The following is an 11,023-nucleotide window of genomic DNA, read 5'->3' as shown; positions in this document are numbered from 1 at the left end:
AAGGGAGCCAGACAAGGATCAGTCCTGTGCAGGTGAGGAAAGCAGGGCACCGAGCAAAGGGAATGAGAGGCCTGGGCTGAAACCCGGGTCTCCCCGGAGGGGGAACTGCCAGGACAGGCAGGGACGGCAGGGCACGGACATTACAGGTGACACCTTTGTGAGTGGGGAGGCTGCACCTGGCCGACGGGGGGGGGGGGGGGGGGAGCATCGCAGGCCAATGCGGGGAAAAGCCTCCAGGATGGGCCACCACTCTCTACCTGCTCCTGTTGAACCAGACACCGGCTCGGAGCCTGGAGACACAGGGCGTGGCAGGGATCCGAGGCAGGGCAGGGCGAGGAAGCCACAATTCCGACCTGAGAGTTGCAGGCGACAGGCTTGCTGTGCGGCAGAAACGAGGCCCTCGGTACCTGGAGCAGCCGCGCCAGGGTCCCGAGCTTGGCCGGCTCAGGTCCGGCCCGCCCCCAGCAGGTGGTCTCCCTGGGGGCCTCCCCCACCCCCCGACCCTCACCCCCGGTGGAGGGAGGTGTAGGATCTCCAGGCTTTCCCCGGGGAGGGAGGGAGGAGGCGGGGCGGCAGCGAGGGCCGGGATATAAGGGGCGGAGGCGCCGCTTCCAGGCCCCGCCAGCCCAGCATGCACGCCCCCCGGCTGCCCCTGTTCCTGCTGCACGCCTGCTGGGCCCTGCTCCAGGCGGGCGCCGCGACGGTGGCCCCGGTGCCGCTGCGGGCGCGGGTGCAGCCCTCGTCGCCGGCCCCTCTCGCCTACATGCTGAGCCTCTACCGCGACCCGCTGCCCCGGGCTGACATCATCCGCAGCCTGCAGGCGCAAGGTAGGGCCGGGCCGCCGGGGTCCGCAAGGGCGCGGGAAGGGCTGGGGCCGCCGGGGCCGCGGGGCCCGAGGGCGCAGCGGCTGGCGGCGGCGGGGGCGGCCCGGGGGCCCAGGGCGTTGCGCGGTGCTTGGGGCGCGCAGAGCGCGGTGCGGGAGCGTGGGAGGCCGACTGCGCCGCGGACGCCGGGGGCCTCCTGGCCCACGGGAGCTCCGGGCTGCACGGGCGCGCTTCCCCCCGCAGAGGCTGGCGAGCGCGGGGGGCCCCAGCACGGGCCGCGCGCAGCACGAAACCGCGCGGAGTGTAAACGGGCGCTATTACTGCCGCGTACATTTTGTCGATTTCTTTTGGTTTTCGCGCCTGTGGGTGACAGCGTGAGGGAGTCTGGCGCTGGCAGCGCCCGGGCTGGCCGCGAGCCCCGCAACCCAGCATGGGGCGCGCCCCGTGAGGTCGGGGCTCGGAGATGGGCTGCCCCGAGGTCGGAAACTGAGGCGGGCCTGGGAACCCCGCCCAGGCTGGGAAGGTGTCAGCGTCCCCAGGGCCGGCCCCGAGCCTAGGTTCGGATGGAGGGAAGCCCTCCGCGACCCCCGCGGCCCCGGGGCGTCACCCTCGGAAGCGGGGCGTCGGGCGCCGCGGGCAGGTGGGTGCTGGGCTGAGGGCGCGCTCCTGCGGGGTCCCCTTGCCCCCTGCAATCCACATCCTGACGTCTGGGGTCGGCCGGCCCCTGCCGCCCTGCGCCCGCCTGCGCCTCCCTCCGCGCTGGGGCCAGACGGCCCTCCCCACGCTGGGGCGCAATCCACATCCGATAATCTGACCTAATTGGCCACCCGCCAGCCCCTTGTGGTCTGGGGCTGGGGGCTCCCAGCTCCCCCGCCGGCCACGTCTGGGGTCAGACAGCTGATGACCCTCTCCCGAGGGGTCATCTGGGGACCAGACGGACGAGGGACATCCGAGGGGCGAGCGGGCTTGGCAGTTACGGGAGCGGGAGCGCTCTGCTCAGGCCCTGCGTCCAGAAAGCTGGATGCGCTGGGTGCGGGGAGTGGGCTGGACAGAGGGGCCGCGGTGCGGGTGCGCTTTTTCGGTTCATTCGTCCTTCTGGAGAGTTCCAGAAGGTTTGTGTGTGGGGGTGGGGGGGGTTGACAGTCTGGGAGACTGGAAAGAGGGGTGCTGGTCCTTCCAACCCTGCTTCCCAATTCCTGGTGCCCCCCCCCCCCCCGCCCCTTGCATATCAGTTGACTTCTCTAGTCTCCCCTTCTGTCAAATAGGGGCCTGGCTTTCTGCCTCATTTGTGTGTACAGGTGGTAAAATACAGGACAGAACTACCAACTCACCTTTTCTCAGTTTGTGCAGCGGCGTTAAGTACATTCAGTGCTGTGAATGGGCTTCATTTTTTTTTAAAAGCAGCAGGAAGAGCCTGCCTGGAGGGACACGGGTGGAGAAGGGATGTCCCAGACGCTCCTTTCCCTCGTGGGTTTATCTGTTCGCCTTGGGAGGAAAGCGGGACGTGGGTGTTGGAGTCTAACCAAAGTGGGTTTGCATCTGCTTGTCCCCGTTGAGGGCTCACCTTGGGTTTTTAGAAAACCTTCAGTTTTCTCACCTGCAAAATGTAGCGGTGGTGAGGATTGCAGGAGAGGAGGCTCGGCCGGAAGCAGTTAGTGGCAATTATCCTCATCCTAAACGTATCCTATGTTTATAATAACGTAGAGCAGACACTTAGTGTCTTACGCCCTCCTTTCCTGCAGAGCCCCAAGTCCTCACTCAGCCTCAGCACCCTGTCTGAGGGGAGGGAACCCAAGGGCATGGGCCCAACCACTTTCTTCTTTAGAATTGGATGTGGGTGGGTGCCTGGATAGCTCAGCGGTTGAGCATCTACCTTGGGCTCAGGTCGTGATCCCGGGGTCCTGGGATCAAGTCCCATATCAGGCTCCTGGCACAGAGCCCACTTCTCCCTCTGCCTATGTCTCTGCCTCTCTATGTGTCTTTCATGAATAAATAAGTAAAATCTTAAAAAACAAAAAAGGAAGAACCAGACATGGGTCAAGATCTTACTGGGGCCTGTGTGGCCGACTCCGTTGAGTCCATGGACAGGTTTCAGGGTGTCTGTGAACTCTCTCCGGAGACCAAGCCCTAAGCAAATTTGTTGTACAGGTAGGAGCATTCTTAGCATGTATCAGGCATCAGTGACCCCCAAGGGATGAGGCACCCTGTCCTAACAAGAACCAGAGCCGGACCTAAGAGAACCCAGCAGCACTACTTCCCAAGGAGCCCTTGGCTGGGGGTGGGGTCATGAAGGCAAAGACTCTTCCCACCCTGGGAAGGAGCCCTCCATACACATTGTCCATCCCGGTAACAGATGACTCTGCTCCTCTGTCCAGGTCCCTTACTACCTATCTGGATACATTTATTTATTTATTTATTTATTTATTTATTTATTTAGATTTTATTTATTTATTTGACAGAGAGCACAAGCAGGGGGAGCAGCAGGCAGAGGGAGAGGGAGAAGCAGGCTCCCCGCTGAGCAGGGTTGGATCCCAGGACCCTGGGACCATGACCTGAGCTGAGGGCAGATGCTTCACCGACTGAGCAACCGAGGGGCCCCCGGACACCTTCATTTCTACCTTGGACGTCGGCAATAATAAGGAAGTGGTTGATGACAGCCAACGTGTTGTACTTTGGTTGTGCTGGGCAAGACACTTTCCACACATTATCTCAGTAAATCCTAACACTCCTGGGAGGCTGGATGCTGTCACTATCTCCCTTTTACAGAGAGGGAAACTGAGGCCCAGAGGAGGCAAGTAACCTGCCCAATGTTAAACAGCAAGTGGCAGAATTTGAAGATCACAGGAGGCACCAGAGCCCTTGCTCTGAGCCACGGAGCCAGAACGCCTTCCTCTAAAAGGCCATTTGTGGATGCTTGAGATAAAAAATCTTTAACTCCTGGTGCAAGTGGCCAGGACACGCTGCAGGTCCCTCCTAACCCCCAGCTGGCTCCGGTGCTGCAGTGGGCCATGGGGGATGCCGGGCTCCTCCCCACACCTCTGGGGAGAGTTGCTAGCCAGGGCCCGGTTATTGCCCCCTGCAGGTGCTAATGAGGAGGGAAGTGGAAATTAAGTGAAGAAGAGCAGCTGGAGGTGGGCTGGGAGAAGCGGCCAGCAGGCTGAAGTTGGGAACGGTCTTGTCGTGCAGGGTGGATTTCTCGGAGAAATTCACTTACCACCTGATCAAAGATGCTCTATGAGACAATTAAAACAACAAAAAAATGGGGGCTGCCTGGGTGGCTCAGTGGTTGAGCACCTACCTTTGGCTTAGGTCGTGATCCCGGGGTCCTGGGATCGAGTCCCGTATTGGCCTCACACACAGCCTATTTCTCCCTCTGCCCATGTCTCTGCCTCTCTCTCTCTCTCTCTCTCTCTCTCTCTCTCTCTCTCTCTGTCTCTCCTGAATAAATAAATAAAAATCTTAAAAAAAAGAAAAAGAAAGAAAGAAACTGTCACATGGTCTTCCCAGAGTGGACCTAAATCAGAGCTCAGTTAGTATTTTTATTCTAAGGGATCATCTAAGGAACTTTTCTTTAGCAACAAACCTTCAAGTCTCTTTATTTCCATGAGGGCTTAGGATAATGCAAGGAGGGGTAGGACATGACCATTCCCATTGCAAAGAAGAGGAAACTGGGTTTGAAAAAAGTTAAAGGTCACTTTTAGGTGAGCTGAAAATCCACAAAAACATGCTATTCCCAGACGGTGGACTAAATTAGTCCAGGACTAAAATGAATGGAATGTGCTTCCCCATTCCTTTTCATCCAGTTTGAATTGAGTTGTCTTGGGGTTGGAGGGGGGGTGTGGAACAGGCTGGAGGCTGTGTGTGCGCTTGAGGTGTCTGCTGCAGGTGTGGGAATGCCCGGGCCAGGGCAGGGATGGGGGGCTGGGAGGGTGTGCTAAGCACCCTGCAGGTAGATGAGAAAGCCTGCTGGGTGGAAAACTGCCAGAACTGCCAGGTCCGTGCAGAGTCGTGCTTAGAATGCCCGTGGAAGCCTGTGTGTAAGGCTGTCCAAGACTCCCGAAGTTTCTGCCTCTGCCTTGAGGAATGGGTGGAGGAGAGGGTGGCCAGTCTTTGGCTTCTGTTTCGTGTGCGTCCCTGAGTGCGCCGAGGCTTGCCCTTGCAGGATAGGCATACCAACTTCATGTGCCCGTGAAATAGGTCTCTTTCCGGTGAGAGAATGGAGTCTGGGAAGGTGACTTGCTCAGGGTCACGGGGTGAGGGGAAGCTCAGGGTTTGGCCTTAGAGCAGAGAGAACTCATCCAGCTTCTACCATTTGTTCTCTGGCCGCGGAGCGCCTTGGAGGGAGCAGCCCAACCGTGATCTGGAGTTTGGGCTTTGAGGTTGGGCAAATCCAGGTTAATTCTTGGCCCTGGCACCTTGTGCAGGTGGTTTAACCTCTCTGAGTCTCACCTGAAATTGGACTAAAAAGGACTCAGCGATGCCAACTCCTAGGGTTGGGGTGGGGATGGAGAGGAGGCCTGTTAGGTGAAGGCTCCAATAGGAGCCCTGGGGGTTGTTACACGGATGAGGCTGCAGGGGGCCCCCACTCACCCTGCTTCCTTCTCCGTCTTTCCCACCCAGATGTGGAGGTGGACGGACACAACTGGACCTTTGCTTTTGACTTCTCCTTCCTGAGCCAAGTGGAGGATCTGGTGTGGGCTGAGCTCCGGCTGCAGCTGTCCAGCCCCGTGGCCCTTCCCCCCGGCGTGCTCCTCTCCATCGAGATTTTCCACCAGCTCAAGCCAGATGCAGAGCAGGACCTGGCTGCCTGCCAGGAACGTCTTCGGATGGACCTGTTCACTGTCCCTCTGTCCCATGTCACCTTTTCCTCGGGCAGCATGGTCCTGGAGGTGACCAGGCCACTCTCCAAGTGGCTGAAGCACCCTGGGGAGCTGGAGGCACAGATGTCCAGCATGGCTGGAGGGTGTCCGCAGCGGCCTCCCACGCCGCCTGTCACCAGTGTGCTCCTCGTGCTCTACTCCAACCTGTCGCCAGAGCAGAGGCGGCTGGGCGGCTCCACCTTGCTGTGGGAGGCCGAGAGCTCCTGGCGGGCCCGGGAGGGACAACTGTCCTCGGAGAGGCGCCGGCGGCACCGGCGCCACCATGTGCCCGACAGAAGCCAGCTGTGCCGGAAGGTCAAGTTCCAGGTGGACTTCAACCTCATTGGATGGGGCTCCTGGATCATCTACCCCAAGCAGTACAATGCTTATCGCTGCGAGGGCGAGTGTCCTAACCCCGTGGGGGAGGAGTTCCATCCAACCAACCACGCATACATCCAGGTGCGGAGCCCTGCCAAGGGGAGGGGAGGCTGTGGGCTGCTGGATGGGGAGGTGGGGGGACAGGACGCCAGCTTGGCTCGTAAATCACATGGTCCATTCATTCACTGTTATTCGGGTGCCAGCTCCTATCCTGGCTCCTATCCTGTAGTGATGACCTGTGACAGATCCTCTGAGGGCCTACGTGGAGTGCTGCCCCCGTTGGGTCACCTTGAACGCCTTGCTTCCTTAGAATGTCCTCCATAAAGTTAGGGGTGAAAGGTGTAGCCTAGAAGGCCGCTGCTTCCCCTCAGCTCTGACTTTGAGGAAAGGAAGGTCGGAACCCGGACTTGGGGAATAAAGCAGGCTTCGATTCCTATGTATTAGCCGGTGACGCTGACCAAGTTGCTCATTCTCTCTGAGCCTGACTTTTCCCACCTGCGAGAGGGGGGTGGCCGTGCCAGATTTCACAGGAATGCTGTAGGCTTAAACGAGGTGCTAGGTGTACCTAGAGCACGTGTATGCCAGCAGGTGTCCGGCACGTCTGATGTTGCATTATCATTACTAGAAGTGCATGATTCACTGGTGGAATGGGGGCCCCATTAATGCGGCCATGGTTGGGATAACACTGTTCCAGCCGCTGTACTCCTGCTGCCTAAAATGGCAGTTGGACACGGTTTTGTAAGAGAGAAGGCCCACCAGGTGCCACTAATCAGCCTAAGGTCTGGAAGGTGGTGGAGGGGAGTAAAGGGAGAATGAGAAGGAGGGAGTAGGGAATACAGCCCAAAGTAGTGGCCCTGGTATTGGGGTACAGAGGCTCTGGGGAGCATGTGAGCTGAGCTGATGCAAGGAAAACACCAGAGGAGCCAGAGCCCTGTAGGACCTTTCCCGGGCAAAGGCCTGAGCTTCTCCTGGGACTTCTGCTCCACCCACCTACCTGCTGCATGATCAAGGGGCCCCCCAGAGACCCAGAGAGTCCCAACTAGCAGCTCTGACACTAGCATCTGGAAAGACCTCACTGGACCACAGGGACGGGGCCCGGTTCCAGAGTGCCAAGGGATTGTTACCTTTTCTCTTATTGACTCTATTTGCCTTTCTCTGGGCAACAAAGGAAATCCCACAAGAATTTCCGCATGACTCTTTTCTGCTTCATGTTTCTGGAACTAAACCAGGAGTTTCTTGGAATTGATATGCACTCTAGACTAGAACAATAGGAGGACATGTAAGCTTGCTCCTGCTCTACCCAGATACAGCTTTTAGAATCTTCTGTTTAGCTCCTTTTTTTTTTTTCTTTAAACAGCCTGTGAAGTTACTTTATGTGTTAAGTTGATGACATGTTGGCAGGCTGATTTCCTTTATGAGAACAATTTTCTTCTATTTTTGTACCCAGATTTTAACTGACTTTTCTCCCCCCGCAGAGTCTGCTAAAGCGATACCAGCCCCACCGAGTCCCTTCCACCTGCTGTGCCCCCGTGAAGACCAAGCCCCTGAGCATGCTGTATGTGGACAATGGCAGAGTCCTCCTGGACCATCATAAAGACATGATTGTGGAAGAATGTGGGTGCCTTTGAGGCAATCCTGGCGGGGGGGCTGGATTTGCCTATACCCTGGGAAGTTGGGAAGGTCCTAGAAGACACGATAACCATCGAATGCGATGAAGAGAACCGGAGGGGGAGAGCTTGCTCTGTCTGCCAGGGCTGCGGAAGAAGGGCAGCTCTGCAAAGGCAAGCTCTGTGGAGTCTGGCAAACACGGAGGCTGCTGTCAGGAGAGAGGGAGGCAAGCCTGTGAGGCAGGCTTGTTGGTTTTCTCTTTACTGAAGAGACAGTGGTGAGTAAAAGCACTGGCGCAAGGGTTCTTGACTTTTTAACCTATGAACCCGCAGAAATTAGAAGCAAACGTTGGGGCATATGTGCATTTATCTGTGAGGTGGGACAGGTTATCCGTAACCTTCATGTATTCTCAAAAGTGGTCCTTGACCACCCTCTCTCCTCCGCCAAGATTACGTTCACTGTGTTAAATGAAAAACGGTTGGCCACTGTCGTGTCCGGCTGGTTCAGGGAAGCCCCCACATCTCCCGGGCTGGCCAGGGGCAATGGGCTGGCCTTGTCCAGAGGCTCCCCGGAGTGGGTCTCTGCTAATGAGTCGCACGAACAATAAAGACATTGTGAAGTCCTCCTAGGCCAGCTGGTGCCTTTGAAGGGAGAAGCAGGAACTCGTCCAGAGGACTGGCCACGTGGGTCTGCAGGAGTGGAGGCCTCGGACATCCCCGCCGTCAGCCCGCTTGGGCAGACACAATCCGAGTCTATTAAAGTTGGTGACAGTTCACCCCAGTGTCTCGTGTGTGCTGTTAATGAGGCCCCCGTGCCTCCCGTCCAGTGGGGGTGAGGCGTCCTGAGACTTGGGTTATGGTCACGGCTGAGCCGCTGAGAAGCTGGGTGACCTCAGGTGAGTCATTCCTCACTCGGGCCCCTCCTGTAAAGTCAAAGTGAGTGGATCCTGACGCACCCCTATAAAAAGTCTGTGAGCAGGACCATAAGAGCCGCAGGCCCTATGTCATGGGCTGTGCTCTGGGCCTTGTCCCCGTCACCCTGCACAGCTGAGGAAGGCTGCTAAGCCTCAGGGCTGCCATACCCCCTCTATCGAACCTTCACCAGCTCTTCTGTTGCTCAGGGTGCAAAGTCTGGCTTAATTTCGGGTTCCACCTGACAGCACAGCAGAAAGAACCCCAGCTTTCTTGTGGGACGCTCTGCTACCAAACACCTGAGCATGGCTTTGCCCCCTGGATGAAAAGACCCCGAAGGCAGTCATTCTGTTTTTCTCTTTTAGCTGACCTCATTGAGCGTCGCCGGGACAAGGGCCATCTTTGCCTGGCAGCGCGAGGGGGGGAACGCAAGCCTATGGTAGTTCTACCCCTGCCTCCCCGGGAAGCCGGCCAACCCGTGCCCCAGGCTGAGGAAACCGATCTCCATCATGTGGGAACCTCTCCTGACTTTAGATGTGACTCGATTGCAGCCTCGGTTGAGACAAGGTAGTAATCCAGGCCTAGGCAGAGGTTGGAGAGGCTGGAGCCCGGCCTAGTCTTGAGAAACCTCAATGCCCTGATTCAGCAACCAAGCGGATCCAGCCGCTCCTTTCTTGGGGTGGAAATAGACCTGCCCAGACCACAATTCCAAATCCCCATAGGATTCTGCATCTGACTCAGCTCTGAAAACACCAGAGCTGGGGAGTCCCTGTGAGGGCAGCTTTGCATCCCGTCTATTTCCCTCAGTGAGACCCCGCAAGGCCCAGGGCCCGACCGCACAGCTGGGAGGGGTTGGGTCAGGAACTCAGCTCTGGTCCCTGGAGCCCCAGGGGTGCTGAACTTAATAGCACCTGGAGGTTTCTGCTCCCCTACTTTTAGTCAAGGCCTAGCCTTTGGAACCAAACATTTGGACCCAATTCCACTACCACATGGAAATTCTGGGAAGTGAAAATCCCACCCCGGGGCTTTAGAGCGTCTTCCTTACTAAATCGGTGCCCAACATTTCTTCTGTGACTAGGGCCAAGAAAGAGAAAGTTCAAGCTACTTGTGGCCACGGCTTGTGGGAGAGTTTACAGTTGGCAGCTCCACTGCCTCAGAGAACAAAGCTCCCTGAGAGGCAGCGCTTCCTATCAGCAGGCGGGGTCCAAGGAGTGGAACTTGGCTTTGCTGACTGACCCCTGCTGAGAGCTGTGGGTCTTCCGCAGCGTCTGGGGCCAAGCCTAGCCACGCAGCTTCTTGCTCTGGGCCCCCTGGGCCGGGCAGGCTCCATAACCCAGGGGAAACCCTGCTCCTTTCCTCTGAGAACGAGGTCGGGCCCTAACCTGGGGGCCCGGGAGGGGCTCTCCCAGAACTTGCTCTCAAGGCAAAGCCCCACCGTACTGAGAGCCGCGCCAAGCCAGTGGCTGAGTGGGGACAATCGGCTGCCTTGCTGTCCTTGGCTGGGCGGTACCTGGAGAGGAGACAGGACTGGAAGGAGAGAAGCAGAAACACGGGCTACACGGGTGGTGGGAGGCCTGTGCCTCCATCCTCAGCCTCCCCATACCCTGCCCTGCCACATCCTACCTGCCTCTGCGCAGAGTAAAGGACGATGAAGTGCTAGTGGAAAGATTCCTTAGTCCTTCCAAAGGTCCCAGGGCTGGCTGGAGCCGCGGTCTGCAAGCCCACTCCACGCCCAAACTTGCTCACTCCCGAGGGAAAGGAGGCCCAACCGGCCGACCTCTGGCTGCCATGCCAGCCAGGCTGTGCTCCAGTCCTTTCTCGAACTCTTCGTGCCAGGCCCGGGGCTAAGCGCCTTCCGTGAGCCGAGCCCAGCCTCACAGCCACCTGGGAACGCGTAGTCCTTAATCCCAGGCTACCCTAGAGAACTCTGGTGGAAGGAATGTGGCCACTCAGCCAGCCTTCAAGGCTGCCTCACTCTGAAGCCAGACAACCAAACCTCGACGCTGTCCTTGTAAGGAAAACGTTTCAAGTCCACTTTTACTCTGTGGACCTGTTGGCAGCTCAAACAGGACAGGATTCTCGTCCTCAGTATTAATACGTGAGACTCACTGGATTCGTAATAGCAGTCGGATGCTCCCGCAGCTCCTGGAGTTCAGGACCTCGGGCGGGATGCATTTCTGACAAGTGCCCCTGGGAATGCAGGCAGCCCCCTTCTGGAAAAAGGCAAGACCGTTGTCTGGGCTTCTGTGAGGCGGCCCCACATGCACCTGTTCACCACCACGCTTCTGAGGGCAGGGAGAGAAACCCACTGCATACGTAGGGGCCAGACAAAGCCAGTGTGCCGCGGATGTTGAGAACTGCCATACGGAATGGCTGACCATCTTTGCCCATCTCCCTCACCGGTCAAGACCCTCCACATGTGAAATCAACAGGGTTTCACTTG

The 11,023-nt window shown here is 57.9% G+C and overlaps 1 protein-coding gene across 2 annotated transcripts; it reads left to right on the top strand.

The window, feature by feature from the left end:
- The first annotated feature begins 631 nt into the window (after positions 1-631).
- On the top strand, positions 632-8,444 carry NODAL (nodal growth differentiation factor). 2 transcript variants are annotated; one of them, XM_025435073.3, is made up of 3 exons: positions 632-827; positions 5,445-6,142; positions 7,537-8,444. In XM_025435073.3, exons 1-3 carry the CDS (start codon positions 632-634, stop codon positions 7,687-7,689), a joined length of 1,047 nt encoding a protein of 348 aa, XP_025290858.1. In that variant the 3' UTR covers positions 7,690-8,444. The 2 variants fall into 2 exon arrangements, with proteins under 2 accessions (XP_025290858.1, XP_025290859.1); XM_025435074.3 differs by lacking the exon at positions 632-827 and adding an exon at positions 1,173-1,464.
- The last annotated feature ends 2,579 nt before the right edge of the window (positions 8,445-11,023 follow it).

This window comes from Canis lupus, chromosome 4 (genome assembly GCF_003254725.2).
Source record: "Canis lupus dingo isolate Sandy chromosome 4, ASM325472v2, whole genome shotgun sequence".
In the NCBI taxonomy this organism is placed as follows: domain Eukaryota; kingdom Metazoa; phylum Chordata; class Mammalia; order Carnivora; family Canidae; genus Canis; species Canis lupus.
The sequence above is the reverse complement of the archived record's forward strand: the minus strand, read 5'-3'. Positions and strand labels throughout refer to the sequence as shown.

Bases quoted from the DNA above. Each gene is read 5' to 3' on its own strand.
- NODAL (XM_025435073.3), top strand. From the start codon at position 632: ATGCACGCCCCCCGGCTGCCCCTGTTCCTGCTGCACGCCTGCTGGGCC. The intron at 828-5,444 runs GTAGGGCCGGGC...TTTCCCACCCAG, and splicing joins CCGCAGCCTGCAGGCGCAAG to ATGTGGAGGTGGACGGACAC. The intron at 6,143-7,536 runs GTGCGGAGCCCT...CTCCCCCCGCAG, and splicing joins CCAACCACGCATACATCCAG to AGTCTGCTAAAGCGATACCA.